The 24,261-nt window shown below is 49.7% G+C and overlaps 7 protein-coding genes across 7 annotated transcripts; 2 read left to right on the forward strand and 5 right to left on the reverse strand.

Annotated features, from left to right (window-relative positions):
- The first annotated feature begins 870 nt into the window (after window positions 1–870).
- On the forward strand, window positions 871–2,482 carry V8C40DRAFT_254457 (pyridoxal phosphate-dependent transferase). Its single transcript, XM_083217826.1, has 2 exons — window positions 871–2,176; window positions 2,233–2,482. Exons 1-2 carry the CDS (start codon window positions 1,045–1,047, stop codon window positions 2,289–2,291), a joined length of 1,191 nt encoding a protein of 396 aa, XP_083069111.1. The 5' UTR covers window positions 871–1,044; the 3' UTR covers window positions 2,292–2,482.
- Window positions 2,483–3,160: 678 nt separating this feature from the next.
- V8C40DRAFT_254459 (CFEM domain-containing protein) lies at window positions 3,161–4,325 on the reverse strand. The gene is made up of 2 exons (XM_083217827.1): window positions 4,098–4,325; window positions 3,161–3,918 (listed from the first exon to the last, which is right to left on the reverse strand). Exons 1-2 carry the CDS (start codon window positions 4,176–4,178, stop codon window positions 3,391–3,393), a joined length of 609 nt encoding a protein of 202 aa, XP_083069112.1. The 5' UTR covers window positions 4,179–4,325; the 3' UTR covers window positions 3,161–3,390.
- A 1,364-nt stretch (window positions 4,326–5,689) lies between these two features.
- Window positions 5,690–7,027, reverse strand: V8C40DRAFT_269474 (phosphoprotein phosphatase methylesterase 1; the record flags this gene model as incomplete). The annotated part of the gene is made up of 3 exons (XM_083220088.1): window positions 5,690–5,856; window positions 5,936–6,756; window positions 6,825–7,027. The coding sequence occupies 3 exons, from the start codon at window positions 7,025–7,027 to the stop codon at window positions 5,690–5,692; spliced, it is 1,191 nt and encodes a 396-aa protein (XP_083069113.1).
- Window positions 7,028–8,677: 1,650 nt separating this feature from the next.
- V8C40DRAFT_83691 (uncharacterized protein) lies at window positions 8,678–9,108 on the reverse strand. Its single transcript, XM_083223499.1, has one exon. The coding sequence runs from the start codon at window positions 8,970–8,972 to the stop codon at window positions 8,727–8,729; it is 246 nt and encodes an 81-aa protein (XP_083069114.1). The 5' UTR covers window positions 8,973–9,108; the 3' UTR covers window positions 8,678–8,726.
- V8C40DRAFT_83712 (uncharacterized protein) lies at window positions 9,044–10,157 on the reverse strand. Its single transcript, XM_083223500.1, has 4 exons — window positions 9,977–10,157; window positions 9,804–9,910; window positions 9,605–9,626; window positions 9,044–9,265 (listed from the first exon to the last, which is right to left on the reverse strand). Exons 1-4 carry the CDS (start codon window positions 10,059–10,061, stop codon window positions 9,204–9,206), a joined length of 276 nt encoding a protein of 91 aa, XP_083069115.1. The 5' UTR covers window positions 10,062–10,157; the 3' UTR covers window positions 9,044–9,203.
- A 5,740-nt stretch (window positions 10,158–15,897) lies between these two features.
- On the forward strand, window positions 15,898–17,799 carry V8C40DRAFT_83813 (Zn(II)2Cys6 transcription factor domain-containing protein). The gene is made up of 4 exons (XM_083223501.1): window positions 15,898–16,275; window positions 16,360–16,686; window positions 16,762–17,445; window positions 17,516–17,799. Exons 1-3 carry the CDS (start codon window positions 16,029–16,031, stop codon window positions 17,373–17,375), a joined length of 1,188 nt encoding a protein of 395 aa, XP_083069116.1. The 5' UTR covers window positions 15,898–16,028; the 3' UTR covers window positions 17,376–17,445; window positions 17,516–17,799.
- A 2,118-nt stretch (window positions 17,800–19,917) lies between these two features.
- Window positions 19,918–21,386, reverse strand: V8C40DRAFT_254485 (DUF202 domain-containing protein). The gene is made up of 3 exons (XM_083217828.1): window positions 21,187–21,386; window positions 21,031–21,098; window positions 19,918–20,890 (listed from the first exon to the last, which is right to left on the reverse strand). The coding sequence occupies exons 1-3, from the start codon at window positions 21,193–21,195 to the stop codon at window positions 20,554–20,556; spliced, it is 414 nt and encodes a 137-aa protein (XP_083069117.1). The 5' UTR covers window positions 21,196–21,386; the 3' UTR covers window positions 19,918–20,553.
- Window positions 21,387–24,261: the final 2,875 nt, after the last annotated feature.

Genomic DNA, 24,261 nt, shown 5'->3' on the forward strand with positions numbered 1-24,261 from the left:
GGTTGAGAGCTGTGTCTTGCTGACTCTGCGCAATTGGCTGCGGCAGTGTCAATGGCGAAAAGATTTGGGTGAAAAGATTTTCGCAAAGAGGTGGGAAATGGCATGAGGCGAGTTGCGAGATCAGCCGATTGCGCATCTCCAACTTTTTTTTTTCTGCCGCCGTCATGTTTCTGGCACCACTCGCGTTTCCCCACCAAGCTAAAGTTGCTGATTTCCTAATGTGGAAAACCAGCTACAATTATTGTTGAGATGCATTAAAATGCATTGGTACGACTATTCCTTATTGTAATTATTGGTCAAGAATGAATTAAGAATAGTCAAATTGTTTAGTCTTTTTATATTAGATGAGCTGCTCGAATTGGTCTGACTAATAGCTATGATGACAGTTCATCATGCAGTTTACCAAAAGGTCGTTCGTCCAACCTCATCTCCTACTAATATCTTCAATGAGACAGCAATAATTGCTTCCAATTTACTTTTCAAGGGCGGGTACTCTTGTATTGGGCAGTTTCATGACCGGCAGGATTAATTTTCATGATAATCCTCTTCCAAACTCTAGACTCGCTGGTATTAATGTTGTCTCCCTTGGTTGGATGACATACCCTACAAGGCACAGGTTTGCTACAAAACAACCAAAACATCAGACAATCAACCATCATCTCATAAAATAATCCGTGATTTATGACCAAAGAGCTCTATTTCGCCATTTTCTTTCCATTTATCCTCATATTACCCCTCATATGCCGCCAATTGTTGAGCAACGCCTTGCTTCGGCCTTCGGAAAGGGCCTGACTAATAAAACGGCCTTGGCCAGCAATTTGGAAACTTTTGGCGGGGACTTGCTAGATTGGGGAATCGGCGCTCGGTTTCATCATGACCGAATTCCTTATGCCCCTCATCAGCACAAAACTACAAAAGGTCCTTTCTTTGGTATATATTACTCTCTGACGCAATTATTTATAATCTCTAGTATATCAATTCACACTTCATATTCTCTTCCCTTAGACTTTCTATCTAAATAAGCATCGTGTCGAACTCGAAGCCATGGCTTTCGACAATCATCAGAAAGAAGTCCGGGATCGTTTCCCCGCCCTCCAACAAGAGCAGGTCTTCTTCGACAACGCCGGAGGCAGTCAGACTCTTGATACTGTGATTGATTCTATCAGAGATTATTTAAGCTCTACGAATGTGCAACTTGGCGCCTCTTACGCTGTGGGAAAGAAGTCAACGGCTGCTTATAGCGCAGGATACCAGGCCGCTGCCAAGTACATCAACGCCAACCCCGATGAGATTGTCTTTGGTGCTTCAACCACCCAACTTCTCCGCAATCTATCATATGCCCTCAAGTTTAACCCGGGTGACGAGATTGTCGTTTCCCGTATAGATCACGAGGCCAACATTGCTTCTTGGGTGGATCTGGCGGAGCGACAGAACCTCGTCCTCAAGTGGTGGAAGCCAGCTCCTGGCCCGAACCCTCAACTCCTTGCTAAAGACTTGGCTGGGCTTTTGTCGCCAAAGACAAGACTTGTCACTTGTACACATGCAAGCAATATCTTGGGAACAATCACTAATGTGCGAGCCGTGGCGGATGCGGCTCATAGCGTTGGTGCCCTTCTGTGTGTTGACGCTGTAGCATATGCTCCGCATCGGCCCATAGATGTCAAGGCATTTGGCGTTGACTTCTACTGCTTTTCTTGGTACAAGGTTTATGGGCCTCACATCTCCATGCTCTACGGTAGTTGGAGCGCGCAAACTCATCTTAGGTCATTGGGCCATTTCTTCAACCCCTCTGCCACCCTGGAAGACAAACTCGGTCTTGCTGCCGGATCATATGAGTTGCTCCAGTCTATTCCAAAGGTTGTCGAGTATCTAGACTCCAAGTGGGACAAAATCATCGCTCAAGAGGCCAGCCTTCAATATGAGCTCCTAAGCTATCTCATCGACAAATCAAACGTTACCATTTATGGCGTCCCGAATGAGCATGTCTCGGAACGAGTAGCAACTATTAGCTTTTCCGTCAAGGGGTGGAATTCTAAAGACCTTGTGGAGGCAGTGGAAAGCAAGTCTACTTATGCTTTCCGATGGGGGACGTTTTACTCGGACCGACTTGTTCGAGAGACTCTGGGTTTGGGCAAAGATGGCGTTGTGAGAGTAAGCATGGTGCATTACAACACGGGTAAGTCTCTATGTTGCTGCGAGTTTAGGAGAAGACGGGCTAACATGCTATTGCAGTCGACGAGGTGAAAGGGCTTGTCCGTGCACTTGATGAGGTTATTGGTAATTCGAGCTAGAGAGCTGAACTATAATGAGGAGGCCATAAAAAAGGATTGCGGTTTCGAGGATAAAATACATTAGACGAAATGAGAGTAAGATCTATGAACAGACGGCAGGTTTAGCACATAGTAAACAATGTAAATTATACTCTAGAGTGGCACTTCAATGATGTCCCAAAGCTCTACAGCAACATCCACATCTTGAGCCACGATTTGAGTATATACACTTTTCTGCACCACCAATAATGAAGACGAACACGATGTTCCGCGAGATGTCCAAGCCACCTATCAAGTATCTCCGAATCGATATTACCCGGATAGGGTCGCAAGTTTGACAGACTTGTATTCTAACTAAAGCCGCGGCCCGCCCAATCTGGCATCGCAGCCACTGCATGGCGTTCCGTCTCCTCCAGTCTTCACATGCATTTTCAGGGTCCAAAAGTCAACCCAACGGCACAAGCCGAGTGATCTCATCTACAACCCCACCAATTCGATTTGCTTTCTCTTAGCTCCTTGGCGTAAATCTCGCTGATGTGCGATTTTTTTAAAGTTATGACACCCGCGCCCCTGACCAACGTCTTTCAACTTTGGCATGGCAGATCTAAACATAGAACTGGGACAACCAAAAGGCTTTCGAGACTCTCAACTTTCTACTTTTCTTGAATTTCGCTTTGGAGATTATATCAATCAATTCAGATGAATACCTATACTTGTCTTTTCGCGTGTTATCGATGTGACTTCACTTATGCATCTCCAAGCCTCCAACGTCATCATGCTTACCTACCTGGGTAAATGATATTCTTAAGAATATCGGTTTATATAGTTTATAAGTCAGATATTATATACAAGCATCACATTGATATCAGCATATGAGAATGAGAGGGCTCTTCATAATGTCATATTTATTAAATCAGTCAATTAGTGGTAGGTAGTACCAGGTATTATCGTATCGTATCTCGGCATTGGCAGCTCGCTAGACAACGCATTCTCGCCTAATCAGACAGCCCATCACATTCAGCGTGTATTGTTACATCTGTAATCCTCCACTAAAAGCAAACATATTATCCGAGACGGCGCCCAGAGTCTCGCCGCTCGATTTAGTGGCTCAATTGACAGCTTACAAGGCAGCGGCCAACACGGCAATGGCCGCACCGACGAAGCTACCAGCGGAAGCCAGAGGAGCAGCGACGTTAGAGCTTGTAGTGGAAGCTGCAGAAGAAGTTGTCTGCTGTGCTGCGGAAGTGGCAGTGGTTCGGGAAGCGGAGTTGGTGGTGGCGGGGCCAGAAGTAGAAGACTCGGCGGTGGTGGAAGACTCGGAAGAGTCGGTTGTGGACGAGTCAGAGGACCCAGTCGTGGCAGTCGAGGAGGAGGACTCGCTGGCAGTGGTAGACTCGTGGGAGGCCTCAGTCGAGCTGCTGGACGACTTCTCGTTGCAGACAACCGAATCGGGAGTCGAGACGCCGGCAGAGGAGCAGATCTGCTTGGCGTAATTGACGGCTTGGGTCTGAGCGGCCTGGTCGCAGGCTGAGGCCAGGCAGCATGCGATGCCGTTGAGGAAATCGGCGTTCTTGCAGATGCAGGCAATGTCGAGCTGTCCGCAGCCAGCAATGGAAGTGCCGGTGGTGAACTGGGTCACGCAGCCCGTCTATGGTGGTGTCAGTGTACAATTTCTTCTTACAGTAGTTGCTGTCAAAGACGAGGTGGAAGTGCAGACTCCATCAAGCTAGAGAGTAGCCTCTTCCTTGATGGTCCCTAGCGATGGAACATGTTCATGTATGGATGCAAGGAGTTGTTCTTATGATTGTTGATTTTGTTGTTACTTACAGCGCAGGTAGGGATCCCTCCTCCGGATTGGGCGGCGGTAAGGCCGGACAGGAAGACGAGTGAGAGGACGGAAGCCTTCATCTTGAACGATTGACAGGTGATTGACACGTGAAAAGAGAGTTTGGTGAGAATTGTTTCGGGATAAGCAGCAGCAATCCGGTGTGAATTTGGATGAGGGGAAAGGGCCAAGAGAAAAAAAAGAAAAGAAGAGGAGGATTCAAGGGTTGGAGAAGCAAAAGGGAGGAGGAGGATTCCCCGATGGCCTCGAGCTGCACCCAACACACCATTAGCAGCCCATTTGGGTGCTAGCGATGTTCCGTATCTGGGGAAGGCAGCCTTTAGCGGGCCTCTAGCGCGCGAATCACCTGAAGCTTGGGAGCTTCCGCCTCTTGGCTAGCAGTCAATGGTGCCAAAGCCACAGGGGGACGTGCCCTGAAGCCACTGATTGGGGCTTTCCAGCCATTACTTTTGCACCGCGTGGGAAAAATGCGGCCCCCGACAAAGACAAGCCAAGCCAGGGGTCTTGCGGCCAATGCGGCCAATCGGTCATTCTGGTGTGACAGACATGGACTTTTCTGCTAACCCGAAAGGCTGTGCTGGCTGTTGTTTTTTTTATTCGTTCGTCACACCAGCAGCGCGTTCTTACTCGTACTCGCACTTTGACAGTTTGCAATTGATACGAGGATAGACTAGGAGTAATTGGCTAGTTTGCATGTACATGGCATCAATTCCTCAGCTCTAGTCTGACAGACTTCGGATAGTAAGACAGACCAGGCCGGAAAGATGCAGTCATCGTCCCGTCTGTTGCTTTCGATACTCGGTACGGAGTACCCTGTATTCCGTACCTCTCGGACCGTGTATGTGCATACATGTACGTGTATGTACGTGTAGGCAGCTGCCAGCAAAGACAGCTTCAAGGACAAGGAATAGATTGGCCATCATACGAGGAGACAAGGAATGTCGACATTCGGTAGATCAACGAGGAAAGGATACCATGTATGATTGCATCTGGCATCCACCCATTTCCGTCCGTGCAGCAAAGTATCCATTGTAAGACTGAGTATCCGATCTGTGGGGAGACTGATGATACCCATTGCCCATACCCATGGCGAAAAAACGGGTAAATAGAACAGCGAGGCTGCAGGGATCCAACGTTACTCTGCTTCCGCTTGGACCTCTTTGCCATTGATCACCTCACTGGATGACGTAGCAGAGACAGGCCTTGTGAGTGAAGCAATTGGGATGCTCAGCAGTATCAAAGTGGCATGCCTACTGGACTAAGATCAAGTAATCCTCTGCTATGTGATGATGATGATGGCCTCAACAGCTCATTCTTCCGTGAAATGCATAATGACAAAAGCATTCATTATTCATAGCCACCTTATTCTAGATCCACATCGAGTAATTGCAGCATGGCACTGGATGACTGTTCAGTGGCTCCCTTGATATCGTCAACATTCTATATGGGGGCGTTAAATAGGGGGCGTGAGCACCAAAGTATATGCAGTTGCTAGTTCTTTTCAAACGCCTAGAAGCAATTTCTCCTCCATCAAGCGTACAATCCTCTCACTTTCATCTGTCTTGTCAATGACTTATACTTTCTTGCCCTGCCTCAAAAGCTCAGAGACCTTTGGTGGCAGGACCAATGCACTCCTATCATTTCGCCGATAAAAGTCGACCAGAGAGATGGCTGTCTGCTCTGGTTTATCTTCGTGAATGAAATGCCCAGCGTCGGGGAATACTTGGAGAGCGTATTTTCCTATTTCGTATCAAGGCATTAGCCGCAGGAAGCTTCCCTCCCGTATTCGTATATAAGTCCAAAACATATATAAACATACCTTGCATCTGCCCAATTGTCAACTCAGTGTCTAGTCGATCCGTGCCAGCAAGCAGCAACAGCTTTCCACCACGAGCCCCCAGAAACTTCTTGCTCAAACCCACGAACCAATCTTCCCAAAACGGCTGCGTAGCCGCCAGATTTGTTCTCCATCTCCAAGGACGAGATACATCTTTGCTCTCATCCCAGACCAGCAGCGCTGGCACTGAGGCTCTGGCGGAGACTGAGTTTCTAATAGTCCGGGTCCTGATATGCCAGTCGATGCCCGACTCGACAGTTGCAAATCCCCCTGGTCGCGTGGACAGGTACGTCTGCATGCTCTGAAGTGCATCCATTGCAGAGCCCTCGACGACATCTAGAACCGCATATGCTAGGAGGGAGATGCCCAGCTTCCCAGACATGGCCAGGTCGGTGACGACAGCGCCGCCCAATGAATGGCCCACGAGGACGATTGAGGGCAACTCTGGCCAGCTCATTTGTGTTTTTGTTGCCTCCACCATGGCAAATAGATCAGATGATAGCGTATCAAGTCTCAAATCCAGAGCCGCACCATCAGGCGCAGTAGTAGAACCGTGACCTCTGCAATCGACTGCTAGTATGCCAGCATTCGGCAGTCGTTTCCGTATCTCAGAGCCTACCAGAGCAAAAGACAAACCCGAAGATCCAGCACCATGATGCATCACGTACAATGGCCCCTTATCCACCGGCGAGTTGAGGTATACATGGTAAGTCACTTCCGGGTTGGTCTCCGACTTGAGAAACAGCTCTCGTTCAAAGTAGGTTGTCCAGGGAATCTGCTCCAGCGTCCGGCCCCTCGCTACGCTGCGTACCGTCAGCCCGACAGCCCATAAATTCAAGTGCTTGCCATTGTCCAGCTCAGGTGTAGTTACCCTTGGGGGCGAGCAAAGAGCTTCTGGCTCGGCGTCGGGATAATCGTTCCCGTGGAGGAGACCGAAGAGGCCGAGGACGAGTCGTCGTCCAGTCCCTCTGGCAGCTCCGGCACCTGGTCTTCCTCAGCCTCGTCCAGCTCCTCAAAGGGCTCGGGAGCAAGCCCAAGCTTGGATTTTGCCCAAGCTCGCTGGAGGTCGCTCATGATGGCGCCGTATTGCTGGAGCACAGCAGGTGATGTGAGCTGATCAAGGTCCAGCCATTCGCAGATGCGGGGGTTTGGATGATCCGTGGGGACTCAATTGACGACTTCAGCCGCTGCTCAGTTCAAAAAACGCTTTCAAGCGTCGAGAGGTCGCAATCTCTCTTGAATAGCCTTGGGGGTTATCGCAGCCTTCTTACGGTTGGGCCTTTGACCAGAAATTATGTACAGGCTATGTATGTACCTCATTGTTACGAAACCACACAAAGGAAGTCGGTCAATAGGATGGCTGGAGTGGGGCTAGCCTTGGTGCACACTGTGAAATGTATGGAGAAATTGACCAGATATACAGTGCGAAATTTGGAGCCTCGCATTCACTTCAAGTAGCAGATAGTAGGAATATTTTGGCTGGTGTATTTGATAAGACATCAAATGGGGGAGAAAAAATTTCTAATTTATTTAAACAGAAATCAAACTAATGTCATAAACATTTGTGCTTTGCTTTTCCATTTGTATCTATTCAGTGCGCTCTTGGAGGACTCACATACTGTTTACTCATCATCTTGGCCATCCTCAAGCTTGACGACAACGACCAAAAGCTAAGGAATGATGAGGTGAGCAGCCACAGAAAGCACACTATTTGGCCAGAATTTTTACCTTTCCAACATCCTCCAATTTGTTCTAATGAGAGGAGAGAGCTCTCTTTGGGCTGTGCCTGTGCAAGCGTTGTTCTGTTCGACTTCTCGACTTCGAAGAAAGGACAAAGGTGAGAAACACCTTCAACACAATATCACGATCCTCCTCGTAGCGTTGGCTAGGGAAACAGATCCGATATGGAAGTCGTCAATTAAGCGTTACACAAGCCCACCTTACCCCTAAGCCAGCTGTAATCTCTTAGCTTAGTCTACTATCAATCTCATCTCGCATACCTCTTAAGCAAGGGAAACTTTCCTGCGCGCGCTTACACAGTCCCATCCGATGTCTCTGTCACACCTCGATCGTCGTCAAATGGCGCGTAATATTTTAGTTCAATAGTCACAGCAATATGTTGGTCCCTCACATATCAGGCGTTTACTAGCTCGCCAGGGCAGTGCCTGAATCAAACTTGGGAATAAACGCTTGGTAGATCGCTTGGCTGCAGCGCATGACATGAAAAACAGTCCCTTGCGTCGTGGTTCAACCTAAGCGATCCATTCAGACGCTCATACGTTCACTCGGTAGCCCGTAGGAGCAAATAATTCCATCAAGGGATATGCAATTTCGGCACTAGTAGTAAATATTTCAAGTCAGCATGCAGGGAGGCGCTTGTAGCCAGCTCTTTTGGGTAACAAGGTTACACAATATGCGTGCAGTATTGAGTCGAGCCTCCTGCATTGATAGCCGCTTAGATCGCCGATGCCATGTTATAAACTCTTCTCAGTTTTGTTTGCGTCGTGTCCCCAGTTCTGCACGGCCCCTGAATTCGTCGTTCATTCATTCATTCTTCTGCTAACATTCATCCGCTCTGCCACGGCTCGTCCAATGGCTCAAAAGCGTCTGTTGATATGCAATAGCCGCCACGTCAAACGACTAGGCCAAGTCATTTTGTTAGAGACACGGCGCTGACGTATAAAATCCACCAGTGTCTAAGACAATAATCCCGGGGATCACACCGCATGTTCCCAAAACATGGATATGGACCCAGCGGCACGGAACCAAGATCTCATATCGTAGTGTCGGCTAATGCCAGTATCAATTTCTCTCGATGTGTAACTATTGCCTGAATGGCAGGGGGGTCCTCACATGAGTGGCAAACACAGCAGCCGTGTCTCAGACCTCCATTGGGATACTGATCGCCCCTCTCGGATGTGTTCTTTGTAGCCTTTGTATGAAAGATATTGCATTCGTCGTGAGCCAATCGCTTGCAATGGGATATCCGAGTAGGCGAGAGGGCGACGGAGGCTTTCATCCGGTAGGCAATGGCAGGCAACGGTCGTTGGGGTAGAATTTGAGACAATGTTCTCCAAATGAGAACCCTCGGAGCTGCTGTTTCATCTGCTCCCAATAATAACTGCTTCTCACAGCCAGCCAACTGATCCCCCAAGACACGCAGTCTTAGTGCAGCGCAGTAAGACCCTTTGAGGCATTGTGGCCGCTCTCCCTGCAGGTCATCGAGACGTGCAACTCGGCCTTTGCTTATCTAGTACCCCGGATGCATGCAAAGGCAGGCGACTAGTCGATAATGAGTTGCGAGAATGGATGCTATCCAGAGTATAAAGTTAGCACTATCCATTGTCCACGAGGTCGAGCATCACGATTCGGACTTAACCAAAGTCTAGGTGCTTACACGGCCAGGGCCGAGCCGAACGGGAAATCGCCGTCTACGGGGTCCGTTAGACATGGACAATCGAATCTTGCCAAGTAGCTTCGAGATGCCGTGGCAAGTATCAGCCATGTACTCTGAAACTTGTCAAATATCAAATCATCCTATTCCTTAGCTGCAGCTTGGTGTATGGCCATCTGCACCATTGGGTGACATGGGATGACACAGTGTATGTAGGGGCAGAGTCTCAAAACAGGGCTATGGGTGCATGCGCATACATCCGACGTCCATCGGAGGTAGCTCCGCTCTCCGCCTACCAGTAAGAATCCCCCTGGAGAGGCCTAGAAGGCCAAGGAAACCGGTGGGATCCTCTCCAACAGGGCGTCCGAGATGATTCCAAGTCTCTCGCAAAGCAAGCCTGAAATGCTGCAGCTGAACAAGCCTGAGAGTGAGAGAGCCGCTCCAATGGGTGGTGGCATGATTGATGATACGACCGAGATCGTCATTACAAATTGATTCTGGCACGCCGCATGTGATGCTGATGCCTCTTTGAGGCTTGGACGCCAAAGGAAGGGGCTTTTGATCTGATCAACGGCTAATTGTGTCTAATTGTCTCGACTAACATGCATGGCGCCGGCGTGAAAACTAACCAACAGCAGTTAAGAGGCCAAGGCAAGGTAGGGCGTGGATGGAGGAGAAGATGGAGATGGAAAGGGACAGGAGAGAGAGGGCCATTGCTGTATAAGCACATGTCACGACATTGAGAAAAAAGTTCCATAAGAGGCAGTGCCTTAGTACTTCCAGGTAGCAGCAACCAACTCATGTACATGCACCTCCCTAACTGAAACCTGTCCTGAGGCGAATCCATTTTTGCCGGAAATACTGTACCTAGGTCCTACCTACCTTTCCTACCTTAGCCAAGGTAGCACTTTCTTCCTGTATGTCTTAATAATGGCAGCTGCAAGCGAGCTACTAGCAGGCACGACACATACAGTAGCTCAGGCAGGAACTAGGGATTTGCGTGGATACGAACCAATCAGTTTCTCATAGATTGAGGCATCTAAGCCGCACCAGCGCAAACAGCGCAATAACCGGGGAAGCAGTTGCACATGAGCTGCTGCGGAGTCCCTGCCGTCCTTGATGCTGCTACTAAGGCAGATGCAAAGAGCCGGTACCTCCAAGGTACAGGTTAGTACTCCATGTACTCCATCACGGCCAACCACGAAGTAGGTCACTCGTACTACTCGTAGAGGCAGTTGCTGCTTTGTGCCTGAGATGGTGATAGGCGCTGGCCTAGTGCGTTTTGTAGCGCCTAAATTCCCATTCAAGGCTTTTAGCAGTTTTCTCTGCATTTGAGCCGAACCAACACTGCGGAGCCTTGCTCGGGAACCGCTGCCACATGCCGTCGCTCGAGCGATTTTCGACCTAAGGGCTAAAGTACTAGCAGGGAGAACTGGAGAAGACGATTGTGCTACCGGCCTGTGCCTCCGATAGTCGTCCAGAATCGCCTCGAGGTACGCGCGCTGTACCTGTCGTCCAGGGCCTTGGCGCATGTTCGGCGAGGTACCTTGCCGCTCCCCCAAAAGTACCCACAGCTTCCTGGTCTTCAGCTTCACGTCTCCAGTTGCAAAGACTCATCAAACTCGTCCTCTTTTTGCTTCATTCCAGCATCCAGCCATTGGACGGCAAAGTGCCCAGCAGCTGAGCCGAGTTTTCGAATCGACGCGGCTAGCCCTCAAAATGTCTGGCGCCGGTGCGGATTGGCCGCTGTCCGAGCTCGAGCAACAACGACTTCGTCCTGTCGTCCCTTGCATGCAAGGAGCCCTCACCGATTTCGCACGAGGCGCCAGAACCTGGAGCGGCTGAGATCCGCACAAACGCGTGGCGCGCATCTTGCGTCGCATCTTGGCCCAGCCACGAATCACCCGGTCCTCTGTATGTACCTATCGAGCGCTGCCAAATATCAAATATCATCCCAGCGTCGCTTGACGGGGGAGTCGGCTTCTGATCCGTGCTCGCCAAGACTAAAAACCTTCAAGCTGTATGGCCCACCCTCAGGAGATTAACGCCGTTAGGGATAGAAGACGTTTGGCAAAGTTACTTCGGCCGTCGCGCTAATGGGGAATTTTTGTTTCCCCATCAGCCTTGTGAGGGTCTTTCGTTACAGCAGGGAAAAGGCCATCTCCTCGCCGCAAACCGCAGGGACAGCCATACGTCAAGGCGATCGCGATCGGCTCTCTTGCGTGGCCTGTATGTGCCTCACGGAACACATCGTACCTCGAATGCCCATTACCAGTCCGCCAGGATCAAGAGATTGCTCGTCTATTCGCCACGTTGTCCGTTTCTTTTGCCGGTATAATAGCCCCCCTATCAACCCCAACAATCAAATATCTCGTGGCCATAGCAACTTCGGTTGTACCCGAAATCCCGCCTAGCTGGGGTTCGCTGTGCCGTCTTTGCGGTGTCCGGCTTGCCTTCTCATCAATCACCCTCGCCGCCGCTGTTCACGCTCGAGTTGCTTGTGGGAGTAGGTCTATCTAACATGCTGTTAGGTGCAGACGGAGCTGGCCGTGGCAAATCGTATGGACCTGTTTTCTGTGAGGAATCGAATTTATGCCACCACTGCCACGCCCACTAGACGGGCAGAGCGGCGTCAGAACAAGCGCAGCGCCTTGACAGGGACTGGCCTTGAATGGGACCTGCCGAGGGGCTATTACGGAGTACGGCGCGCCATGCTAGGACTCCCGCCTCGCAAGGTCCACTTGTGTAACAGCACACACCACACAGGTACATACTCGAGCTACTGTATCCGCACTGCCATGGCCTGTGTACGAATGGGTATGCTCGTATGCACGTTACGGAGTGCGCAGCACCTGAAATTGCCAAGGCAAGTATTTAGCACAGAGAGCCGGCATATGTAGCCTTCGTGGTGAGATCTGCTGTCAACCCATCCTCGATTGCACCAAGATGGAAGAGGAGGGGGTGGGTAAAGTACCCAGTAACCATCCATCAGGATGTGGATCAATCTCCTACAGCACGAGTACCAGTGTTCGTACAAAAACTGAACACCAACAGGGAACAGTACGATATACGATGCAATCCAATGGAGAGGGAATCTGACCTCGGAGATGGATTTACCAACTAATACCAGTTATTCATCAGCGACATTTCCATCCGGACGTTTTGGGGGCACACCACAAGTCTAAGCCTTATCACGCGAATTATGCTACCAGGAAGGGCGGAAGCGTGCGAACGTCCCCACTCAAGAACCACAACCCGAATCCTTCGGGTCTGCGCCGTGTGTACTTCGCACGTCGTTGTTTGGATTAGTCCGGAGGCGTGGTTGGCACATGTAAAGCGAAAGCGAAGTCGCCGTCACTCGGACTAGCAGCGAATTCGCTCCTGTCGCGTATTTGTCTCCCTTGCTTCGCCGTTGATTGACACAGCGCTAACAACGGCCTCGATTCAAATCTCAGCCGAGACAATTTCTCCCAGCGCTAGCTTGCTCCGTAATGGCATTGGGGACATTGTGACCAGCCGGGGATCACTTATGACGCATACATTGGTCGCCGGTGGCAGCCGCCGCCGCAAACTGCTCTGGTTGCGAGCTGTACGAGTATCAACCCACCCACTAACTTTAGATTGCAGAGCAGAATTGCAAGTGGTGGATATGGGTGGAGAGCTGCCCGGATGAAACGTTGTCGGTATGAATAAGCTGGGTCATTGGTCTTCCACAAGCGTGGATCAGGCACAGAACCGACGATTTACGAGGAACCCACGATATGGCCGACTATGCTTGTGCATACTGGTATGCGGAGAATTGATACTAGTGCTCGGTCCTATACTCCGCCTCTGTGGATTTGACCGTTCAAGCGGCTTTAGCCGACAGAATGTTGGCCGTCAAGGCTGAGAAAAAAACAAGGAAGGCAAGAAAAAATAATCTCAAAAGTTTGCTGATTAGGGGGGTGCTACAATTGGAGCATCTTATACCTGACCAGAAGGATCCGTCAGAGTGCAACCTGTTGTATGCATGGCTCACTTGTACAGTATGCCTGCTGACTTCTTCTCTGGGAGGCGTCAAGGTCTCAAATGCTTACCGTGGCCGCTTAGTCTTGCTTTCTCGGGATCGGTTGGCCGGCGGCGAACAAGATTGATCTCATGGAGCTAATTGATTGCCTTTGGCCTCTTTTGCTTTGGTCGCCTCCCTAAGGCGGAAACGTGGGGATTGCAAAGTTCGATGCGTCTCTCCGAGGGCTCGCCTGCGGGTAACAAACCAGCAAAGTGGGATCGAGGACCTGGGACTAAATGACACTCTTTCGGACAATTTCCAGCTGCAAGATACGTGTCGTCCTGCTCACAACTTGAACAACTCATATGCGACTTGGGCACTCGAGCTGACTTTGCACCGCCATACCGCTTAAGTCCGTGCCCTGGAAGAGCTGAAAAAGACACGACTATTGCCACTCAAGGTAGGTAGTAGCGTTATAGTACGTGTATCACGTACTGCTTGCATATGCCGGCGCATTCCATCAAAACGGAATAGGTACGGAGGTGCCCGCATCGCCATTTTTTTTTTCTTATCCTCTTTTCCAGCCCTGCAGATGGCCACTTACCTGTACGACCGGGTCTCCAGCATACGGCTTGAGCTGAAAGAGTTGGAGTCCGGCAGATGGCTGGACAGGGGATCCTGCTTTTGGGATGGTCACTGCCAGCCCTTTTTCGCCCTCGTCTCCCTTGCGTCGGACTAGGTTTGTACCTTTTTCTCTTTTCTTTTCCTTTTTTCTTCTTTTCCTTCTCCATCTCGGCCCCTCTCGCTACTTTTCCTGGTTTTAGTGCAGCTAATCATTGGTTCACTAGTCTCACCCTTGCCAAGGTTTCTCATGCTATGACCTAGCAAGACATGTACTACACTTCTAACTAGGTAGCTTGTATTATCCTCCTTCGTACAGTACGATGCCCTACGATGCCCGCCACACAGGCGTACGAGAGGGTGAGCGATCAGCTGGATCAAGTCTCACCCGGCCCTGCCTCCCGGTTCTCGAAGCCTTCTTTTTGCTTTTTCTATTCCGCCCGTTTACGGCAACGCTATTGGTTGTGCGACATGAATCTTACCGCAAATCAAACTTCCCCAAGGTTTGTTTAAAATGACAGACAGGCCTTTAGCGGCAAACCCTATGTGTCCCAGGATGGGGATTTGCACCAGTTTCCGTGGAGCATCGCGATGAGCTTGCCACGGGCAGGTGGTAAGCAGACAATATCAACAAGTACATGCTCATACATGTTTGTACTTTGCTCTGATGGAGTCCTCGTTAAAAGAGGCCCCTCTAAATCTTCGAGCGAGCCGAGGCCGCCGGCACTCTTCTTTTATATACACGCCCAGAACAACACCGTGTGCCACCCTCTCCGGCAAGGCCGCTCGGCAGCTTTCCCCTTTGTCTCATAATCACACAGGAAAAAAAAAAGGATACGCAGATTCGGACCTGCAAATTGCTGCCTGGCTAGAATGCAACAGCTACTGCCAAAAACATCGCCTCCATACATTTTGTCATCATCATGCCGATTCCGCTCACAAGTGACAAATCCTGACCCAGATGCTCAGTGGCCGACAATGATACTTCATGTGGGAGCACGTCTCCACATCGGTTGTAGTAAGATGACGACTGTTTAAACAACCAAATAACTACAAGCTAGTATATTTTTTTCTTCTATTTTCTTGCTTCCCACAGCCCGGCTCCGTTTCTTTGCATTTCATGTGAAGGCGCGTCGCTGCTGACCTGTCAGCCAAGCATCCGCCTTTCACCTCTGACGGTCGACGGCTGCGCCGCTTGGCACATGCCACACAACCCTTTGTGGGCGAGGTCCAGCGGGAAATGCGCCGTTTTGATTCTCATCAAGTGGACCCATACTTATAAGTACTTAGTTGTACGCCTGGTGGTTGTCGTAGATGTACCAAAAGTGGTGTCGACGTAGGGGTGTCATGTACGTACGGCTCCTCTTGTTTTAACAACTCAATATCGCCCTCCCCACACCAAAAGGGCTGGGTGGTCGAGAGTGTGCATCACCCTTGCTGCTGCTCCAGTCATTGGCGGCACCCATAACCCATCGACAGGCATAATAGCCCTATGGAGGACCCCGGAGCATGGTTACTGGGGCAGAGTGTGCATTACATAGGGTGTCACAAAGGCTGGCTGCTAGAGTAACCTACCTGGTTCTCACTGAGCGTCTTCCCGCTCTGTGTTCTTTCCCATCAACCTTCCCATCGTCCGGCCCTCGTCAAAGCCACCCATCTCGATCTGCCCGTCCGGTACCAAGGAGTCAAAAGAGATTTCATAGATTACCAGATCGGGTCTGGCCAAGAGCTGGTAATGGAATCCCCTTTAGCTCACAATCACCATCAGCTGTCTTAGGTCAGCTATACTTTTGCCACCAGAGAGGTTGAGCGTGCTCTGGTTTTGGTTTTGGCTCATTGGCATCACGAGTATTGGCGAATCCAACGCCACCAGCACAGCTCTGCACAGCTCTGCCATCTGCTGTTCATGGCTGTGACCGCCCTGTCGTTCCCTCCCTGCTCAATCGAATCCCAGGCCTTCGCGATCTTGCGCTCATCTAAGACCCTCGTACCCCCGTTTCACCAGCTATCGACGCCGCCACTACCTCCAGTCATCAAATGTCCTATGCTATACCCCGTCACAACAGGAGTAGATGCACCACGGCCAATCTGCGATGCCACCTCCAAAATCGCCCGCTGGCAGTCTAAGGGGGATACAGGATTCTGCAATGGCGTCTAATATTCGCGGCAATCCCACTCATTTCTTGAAACGATCCTTTTCGACGCCTTCGGTGGGTGGTGCAACCCCATCATCGTACTTGGAATCACAATCCTTGGCGCCACCGATGGGTGAAAAGAAGAGGAATAAGCTTGGTTATCATCGAACATCAATCGCCTGTGGTGAGTCTCGCCCTTTCTTTTACTCCGCCTGAGAGTCCAAAGGCCCGGTTCCCCCGGCCCTGCTGAGATTCTAATGAATGCCAGGTCACTGCCGTCGACGTAAGATACGCTGCATTATATCCACGGAGGACCAAAATCGGTGTGTAAACTGCATACGGCTCAAGAAAGAATGCAGCTTTCACCCTGTGGACCAGCAGCAGCCGTACGACCAAAAGCAGCAGCCACCCCAGACCCCTGGGGGTTCCAATACTGTGACGGCATCTTCATCGCCCGCTATATCTCGTGGCAGCTCTGTCGATCAGGGACCGCAGCGACAACATTACTCTTCCATACCTGTCGCGCCGTTGCCCAGTATGGGCACTCCAACAATTCAGACACCTCAAAGCGAATTCTTTCCGCAAGATATGGAAGGTGGGTAGTTGAGGCTTCGTAGGAGGTTTTTTTCTTCCTCTGTCGTTATCTATGCTAACTGCTAGCCTGAAAAAGCTTCGTCTAACACCATATCATCTGGACCATCATATGCTATAGGAGATTCGTCTTCACCAGGATGGATGGCCACGGATACAGATAGCGACGCAATGGCAAAACCTCGCGACCCGAACGCGATTTGGCGACCGTCGTTTCCACCAAATATGGGCGGACAACTTTCCCCATATGCTGATCCATCAGCTTCCTCGACCGCTTGGGCGGGCTCGAATTACGCGTCTGCCAACGAAATGGGATGGAATAGTAGTATGCCACCGCCTCCTCGCTCCATGTCCTTCAGTGGAGAGATACTGGGAAGCCATCACACACCGCAGTACTATCCTGTGCCCCAGCATAATCAAATTTATGAAAGGCATTCTCAACAGTTCCCTCCTATGTACAGCGGAGGAGTGCCTGTGGGTGAGGCGGATGAAGGTATAGAGCAGGCCATTGACCCTGCAATAATGGGAAGTGCTGTCCCCTCAGCAGCACCAATGGGTTGGCAACAACAAGCACAGCAGCAGCCGCAACAGCTCATACCACAGCATCAACAGCACCAAATAGCAGATACTCAAGCGGGTGTTTATCGTACATGGGGAGAGTACGGTGAAGGTGACAGATCACAACACATGTAGGGAAAGTGGTCGATGGTGTAACCGGTTCCCTTCATCCCGTCCTGGCTGAAACTGGTGGAAACATGTCACGGTAAGAGGTGGTAAATGCCTTGGGACTACCGGCAAGTCGTTTCTTCTCACTAAAATCAAAGTGCCTGAAGCATACCAAAGTAGCCAATCTGGAAAGAAAAGGGCTTTGATTAGCTTTGATGACATTGGGGCCTTGGGCTAAGTCTATATTAGTCTTGGAACTACAGATATGGACGGGAAACCTTTGTTCCGACTCTAAGGAATTTTCTGGGTCATGTATATCGAAGTACCCATTCCGCCATCATCCAGGAAAGCTTCCAACAATTGATATGAGCGAAGCCACTTGACCGAGTTTTCCCACTGGATTGAATACCAGGAAATAGAGCACGGCATTCGAAAATCCCCTACGACTAATAGGAACTGCAAGGAGCGGGAGTATGGAGAATGACTGGATACTGATTTCGCTGGGCTTTGGATTGGAGCAAGAGATGGGCCTTTAACTAAGCCGACCTGGCCTATGGGATAAACTTGGCTGAGGGGTTTATGCTTTTGAAACGAGAAATCGGATACCACTGTTAAACCGAAACTCGACCACTTGGCAAGAAAAGCAGCCGCCTATGCCAATTTGCCACGAACCTACAACCTGCACCTTGGCAGTATCCAGAACTAGCTGACCATTCGTTCTCACTGCTGAGAAGAGGGCTAACAACTAGGGTGGGGCTCTCGCGAAGATTCAGCTCAACATTATACCACTATTCGAACTTGGATTTCAACCCACGTAACGTTCGAATTCGTAACGGGGCTTTGCATATTTCTTATCAGTTTCAACATTCAACATCGGACGAGTACGACGGCGATAATACCACGGGATTTGGGAAGGAGGGTTACGGGTTTTCTCGACGACGTGTATATACTGTGGGGGTCTCAACGGATGTTTTGAACGGCCGAAACAAACTTTTAGAACTGGAGGGGGGATCATTAAACGGTGAGCTCTTCGACTCACACAGCGGAATTAGCGGCTTTAGATTTTTTCAATTTCTCCCTTTTTGACAATTTTCTATTCGGGCTTTATTTTTTGTTGGTTCAAGGGCTGCGAAGCTGGATAAAAAGTTTCGGGGCGGGCGGCGGTTGGTGGACGGAAAGAAGGCTTGAAGCGGACCTTTTTTGGCTGCTTTAATCAAGTTTTGGGCATTGGGGGGATTTTCCTTGGTGTTTTTTGTGTTTTTGTGTGTGTGTTTGTGTGTGTGTTACAAATTGCAAGGCATTCAATGAAGCATATTTGAGTTTTTGTTTAGGGAAATATGGTTGAGGTCTTTGTTTAAGGCCGTTCTTTTCTTTCACGTTAGAGGATTTATTTCTCTCGTTTTACTTTCCCCCCTCCCCTTTTTCTAAGGTGATTTTACGTATTTGGAGAGTGTTTGGGTAGATTTCTTGGGTGTTTGGTTGTTTCATGGTTGGATGTGTTGTGAGTCGTTTGCGAGACGGATAGTACGAGTAAGTTGGGATTGTGATAAGGGAGGGGAAGTGAGACACGTAAGGGACATGATGGTTGCTTTGTTTCACAGCTGCTGTGGAGTTGATAATTCTGCTTTGGAAGCACGAAATAGCAAAAAAGGGGTTGTAGGTTGAAGTAGTAGTAATGAAGTGACCCGGCTTGGTTGATGTTGATTAGAACTATGGGATGAGTTGTTTCACAACAACGGGCGAACTATTTTGGTTCGGGGGGTTTCTTGGTGTTTCTCGTCCTACTATCTTTTTGTCTTCGAAATATGTATGTGGTCATTATTCGCTGTTGATGATGCAATGATGAGAGACTTGGTTGTTGAGAATGCATGCCTTATTGAGTTGTTTGTATTATAATTAAAGTCTGACATTTCACTAGTTTCTAGTTTGTTTGTCTTGGTGTGTGTGCTGGTCTGTCATCGGATGTCACCGATTCCGCTTCTTTACTACGACTATTCTCTATGGTCGAGGTATAAGGTTAGTGATCATGATATAGGTACTATGTTTCGGATGAATCTCTTAGCGAGGTGTATATAATCTGTCCAAAGAGCAAAATGATGTTTCGTGCTCAATAAATACAGATGGATAGTTAGAGCATAATGATATAGGGGATGGACAGGCAGTGATAAAGTCCATTCCCTAGAAGACTTATTGAGATATTTATTTCAACACTTCCGCTAGCTCAACAGGTTTCTGGCTCTGTGGCTCTTACTGGCTCTGGCTCTTTGAAACAACCTGCAGGGTTTATCCCTTATTTTCTCTTCTAGGATCACAATGGCAATTCTATCAGGCAGGGGAGTGCGGCTGCGAGAACACACAAATATGACTCTTGTGGGAATGATGGTAATCATCATTTATTAGAGTATATTTGGTTCTTCAGTCCGAGATAGCCTTTTAAGCAAACAACTCTGATAATTAATTGGCCCAAACATGCATTTTCCAAATATAATATACTTCTCTAGGCCTCACCAATTAATAGTGAAGTTACCGAACGCATCTTATTTTAGTACAATTTTTACGCATTGGAGATCAGTAATCCATGTATTCATTATGATAAAAGAGTTTTCGAGTTGCACTATTGCACATATACATATATCTGTGACTATCGCTTTGCTCCCTTGCATTTGTGGGGAAGCATATGACATTTTTGTCTTGCTCTGGGCACCAGAGATCCCTAGGCACGCTGCAAAGTCACAGATATACAAGCACTGTTAGAGCAATGTTATACCAGTCTTGCATAACAGATCAAATGGGTATTCAATATTAATAGCCAAGTCTATAAATATCGGCTCCATTAGAGCCACTGATGTGAGCAAGTCACCAAGATCAAATATGAACCCTTATTAAAAGCAAAAGAAAAAAGAACTCCATCCAGCGCCAGATATAATGCAGCGAGGTGAAAATCACTGTAGGCTATTCCCCGTGTAAATAGGAGGCCTTCTTCGGAACGAATAAATGCTGAAGTGGCGAGAGCAAAAGGCAAGAGAGGGTGGCGACTGATCATGAGAAAATTTTGCCAAGATATTTCGAGAAACCGGCCAAGATACTTTAGCAGGTAAATTGAGTTGAATATCAAGAGAGGATCGCTGCATTTGTCGTAGGCAAATCAGTCGTCCGATGAAATCTCAATAACCAAAGATGTATCAGATTCCCATCAAGACATTTTTCAAACATCCTTGAGGCGCCACGTCAACGCTAACAGTGTCGAATACGCACAAAGACTCAGCGCCGTCAAGAGAAGGACCGTGTCGCCGCTGGTCCGGAATTTCCGGCGCAGGACGCCGTCCTCCGACTCGGCGACAAAGAATTGGCGGTGACCCTGGTAGCGGCGGTACATGGAGACGAGGAGAATGGCGGTGCCAAAGGCGGCGAAGAGGGCGCCGATGGGGTAGAACTCTTCCGTGAAGACCTTGAGGATGACGAGGGAGAAGGAGAAGAGGCCCAGGGCGGTGCGCATGTAAGCGCCTTCAAAGGTACGCTGGGCGGCGCGGATTTCGACGAGTCTGTAGAGACAGATGAGATGAGTGTTTGTTTCTAATAGATAAGTGGAGCAACTATAGACTTGAAATCCATGCAAAGGACATATAGTTGGTTGCCGTCTATCTAAGGCTAGAGACTGAGACTGGCTTGTGGCGACACTCACTCTTCACTTGTCAGCACCACGGACCGAGCCCTATGGAGCCGAAGGTGCATGCTCTCCTCTGGATGGGGCTATGTGCAGGGAAAAGGATCTAAACGTTAGCCGGAGTTATCAACGCGAAAAGTGAGGCGAGAATGATGGGGCAAGGCGTTGACAAACCCGGAACATGATGGGCGAGCAGACGGGCAAAAGGATCAAGATGCCTGTACGGGGAAGCGGGTTCTTGTCGCCTCTTCTTCCTGCGATTTGGGTAGAAGGCGCCGGATCTAGTTGATACTTCAGTTGAGCAGAGTCGGCTTAAGCAAAAGAGAAAATGCAGATGCGATAATAAATTCCATGATTGTCACTTGAGACTTGAGTTGGTGGCTGAAGTTGGTCGTCTGAGGCATCACGTGGCGGCGCCCCAGCTTTGGTGGGATGAAATGACGTGGGGTTGCTTTTTGTCTCTCTGCAATCTTCTGCAAAATACAGAGTGCGAAGGATTTATTGATGTTCAGGCTGCCATTATGCAGTTGATAAATCATCCTATCTGGTAAAGAAATTCATGCATCATTTTCTGTAGCGTGATTTATAGATCAATCCTCAAAGACCATCAATGTCGAAAGGTTTGACTGGATAATTATCGCATCGCAAGTACAGTAAAAGCGATACCAAAGACCAGCAACAGCAAGCCCCTACTCCGTACAGACAGCCGCGAAATGGCGGTTATCGATGCGGCAGCGCGCTTATCTCCCTATGTATTCGCCTGTGCTGGGCAAGACTCGATGGTTGCTTTGCCGGCACTCGCGGTGTCCAAATCGAGTTGACCGAATCAGTGGCGCTCGTAGGTTGTTGAAATCGGGGCGAAGCTTTGGGTGAGGCGGGAGGCCCCCCGTGGGATCCTACCCTACCTTGTCTATGTGCTGCATTTCAAGCTTCAAGCCCTACAACGTTCAAACTGCAAGACGCCTAGTCTATTAAGCTGAGTCTGCCTTATAGGGCCTTGTCGACCGCGGAAGGTTTTGGTCTATTGCCAAAGTAGGGCAGACTCTCTTCGATAGATGGTGCACTAAGCTTTCTCATGCAGGTAACATGCAGGATTCAATCGAGCATGCAGGCCTCGGGAGCGCACGGGCATGTTGGAGTGTGAAGCTTCTTTAGAATGTTCCAGGACGCGCCCAGACGATGCCCTCGCTAGAGGTTTATCGATGCTAGAGTGAGGCGGAGCAGACAGATCTTTAGCATTGTTGAGGCTAATCGACTCTGTGAGACAGGTGCCGGATGCTTCAGCCGCACACGGTGGGACATGTGGCAGTGTTGCCGCCCCCCCTTTGCGATTAGATTGTAGACCTATTGGTTTCCTCGTAATTGGTGTCATGATGCAGATAATCGGAATGCCGTTGAATATTGCATCAAACAAGTTGTCTGTGCCTTGATAGAAAAGGGAAAAGCCCGTGCCAAGACTCCGAATGCGAAATCCGTGGCCCGAGATTCTCCTCAATCTCCGCCAAGGGCACGAACGAGTCCCTGTATCGCGCTCTCGTACGAGGTTAAGCCCGAGGTATTGGTGCTACCTGCACCGAGCAAGATGACCAGTGGTAGCAACAGCAACAGCAACAACGGCAATAGGGTTCTGACGAGAGCCGAGCCAGCCGGGAAATTAACCGTTTGCCGCTCAGACAGGCACAGAGCTGCCACCTTGTGAGAATAATGGGAATATATCCAGTATCTTCTCCGTGGCTAGCGCCATGTAAGCAACCAAGCTCGATAATATGTCTGTTGCTGCTTGATCCTGCTGTATGCACAAGGGGTTGCATTCGTCCAGAAGCCCGAAAGTCTACATGGCTTGAGACGCTTATGGAACAAGCTTCGTCTTACCAAGACCTCTTGTTTGGATGATCGAGCCCGGCTGCCGTGGCCAAAAAGAGCCAAGGTCCTGATCCTGCCGGCCGAATCTAAGGTGTGAGGTAAGGTCGTAGATATCTACACATACACCCCTTTCCGTGTGTGGTATGGAGTAACGGAGCACTTTGTACATTTCCTGCATCATCCCAACCCATGCTGTGGACTGCTGTGCCACTCCCTAGGGGGACCGTTGGACAGATTCCCTGATGTCATCTGGATGTCTCAGTCTATCGTGACGTGCTGCGGTTCGCATCCTGCCTGCTGCTGCCTTGTTGCCCTGCCCTTCCAGCGTCACCTTGGATCTCCCAGAAGCCAGAAGCAAACGAGATAGAGTGGTGACCAGCCCTGAGCTCATGAGGCGGTGTTGCTGCTACAAAGAACGCCTCGGGGGCTGGCACCACCTGACTTTGGCCCTTGTGCTAGATAGCCTCACAGGGCCCCAGAGCGCGCCATGGCCCGTTTGAGGAGCCACGGAATTAGAGGCCGCAAGCCTCGTGCCCACCGTTGCGCCGCCAGGGGTCAGGCGGCTCTTGATGCCCGGGTACCTGGCCCAGGGTGACGTCGACGGGCAGACGACCGGTACCGCGCTACCATGCTTAGCTGTCCGTCCGCAAGGCTTTTCGACCCCAGAGCTGGGCATATTCTCGCAGGGCAGCCCCACTCGACATGCTCCTTGTGTGTGAAATGCTGGCCGCTAGTGTTGATGCTGTCCAGTTAGGCTTTTTCGCGTGGTGGAGGCTATGGAGACGAGATGGTGAGTTCGACATGACAGCCAGACCGTTGATGAGAGACGAGGGCATTAGCGCGGTAGCCACTTGCCTAGCTCTGTATTTTTTTTTTCCTTCTCGGGTTGTATATTTTTCTCTCAAGTTGTGGTTGTTGTTGTTGAGTCTCCGAGGTTGTTTGTTGTGGAGGTGAGGAGTAGAACTAGCATGTCCTGAGCTCTAGGCTGGATAAGGTCTAACCTGGAGAGGTTGGTTATCGCTAGAGTCTCTTGCAACCGCGCGCCTCTTTGAGCCCCGGGTACGTGCAAGTATTCGACCTGGTAGAATGCTGGTAATCGTACAGTATTGCTTGTAGTCCATGATGTGATTTCTGCAAGCAAAGCAAACAAAAACTCACAGCTGGTACAATGGATTGAGATCTCTATGCTTTGGTTGGACTCAATTTGAAGCTACCTGGGATTGGGATTAGGGCTGCTGTGATGCCGTCACTGCGTACCAACTTGGACCTAATGCCACCTACCGCTCACTAAATGGTACTGTAGCAGTGGCACCAGAGCATTGATCAATGTTCAGCTCCGAACCCCCTCCCTCAACTTGCAGCCCACCAAAACTCAAGCAAGTATTG

The sequence above is a fragment of the Trichoderma camerunense genome (assembly GCF_050948025.1).
Source record: "Trichoderma camerunense strain CBS 138272 chromosome Unknown V8C40scaffold_19, whole genome shotgun sequence".
In the NCBI taxonomy this organism is placed as follows: Eukaryota; Fungi; Ascomycota; class Sordariomycetes; order Hypocreales; family Hypocreaceae; genus Trichoderma; species Trichoderma camerunense.

What these genes read in the sequence shown, in the direction of transcription:
- V8C40DRAFT_254457 (XM_083217826.1), top strand. Translation starts at nt 1,045, where the DNA reads ATGGCTTTCGACAATCATCAGAAAGAAGTCCGGGATCGTTTCCCCGCC. An exon ending in CATGGTGCATTACAACACGG is followed by an intron (nt 2,177 to 2,232) that starts GTAAGTCTCTAT and finishes ATGCTATTGCAG; the next exon opens with TCGACGAGGTGAAAGGGCTT.
- V8C40DRAFT_254459 (XM_083217827.1), bottom strand. Translation starts at nt 4,178, where the DNA reads ATGAAGGCTTCCGTCCTCTCACTCGTCTTCCTGTCCGGCCTTACCGCC. An exon ending in GAGGGATCCCTACCTGCGCT is followed by an intron (nt 3,919 to 4,097) that starts GTAAGTAACAAC and finishes ACACCACCATAG; the next exon opens with ACGGGCTGCGTGACCCAGTT.
- V8C40DRAFT_83691 (XM_083223499.1), bottom strand. Translation starts at nt 8,972, where the DNA reads ATGAAAGCCTCCGTCGCCCTCTCGCCTACTCGGATATCCCATTGCAAG.
- V8C40DRAFT_83712 (XM_083223500.1), bottom strand. Translation starts at nt 10,061, where the DNA reads ATGGCCCTCTCTCTCCTGTCCCTTTCCATCTCCATCTTCTCCTCCATC. An exon ending in TGGCCTCTTAACTGCTGTTG is followed by an intron (nt 9,911 to 9,976) that starts GTTAGTTTTCAC and finishes GCCGTTGATCAG; the next exon opens with ATCAAAAGCCCCTTCCTTTG. An exon ending in TCGGTCGTATCATCAATCAT is followed by an intron (nt 9,627 to 9,803) that starts GCCACCACCCAT and finishes CGGAGAGCGGAG; the next exon opens with CTACCTCCGATGGACGTCGG.
- V8C40DRAFT_83813 (XM_083223501.1), top strand. Translation starts at nt 16,029, where the DNA reads ATGCACCACGGCCAATCTGCGATGCCACCTCCAAAATCGCCCGCTGGC. An exon ending in TCGAACATCAATCGCCTGTG is followed by an intron (nt 16,276 to 16,359) that starts GTGAGTCTCGCC and finishes AATGAATGCCAG; the next exon opens with GTCACTGCCGTCGACGTAAG. An exon ending in CTTTCCGCAAGATATGGAAG is followed by an intron (nt 16,687 to 16,761) that starts GTGGGTAGTTGA and finishes AGCCTGAAAAAG; the next exon opens with CTTCGTCTAACACCATATCA.
- V8C40DRAFT_254485 (XM_083217828.1), bottom strand. An exon ending in GTGGTGCTGACAAGTGAAGA is followed by an intron (nt 20,891 to 21,030) that starts GTGAGTGTCGCC and finishes CTGTCTCTACAG; the next exon opens with ACTCGTCGAAATCCGCGCCG.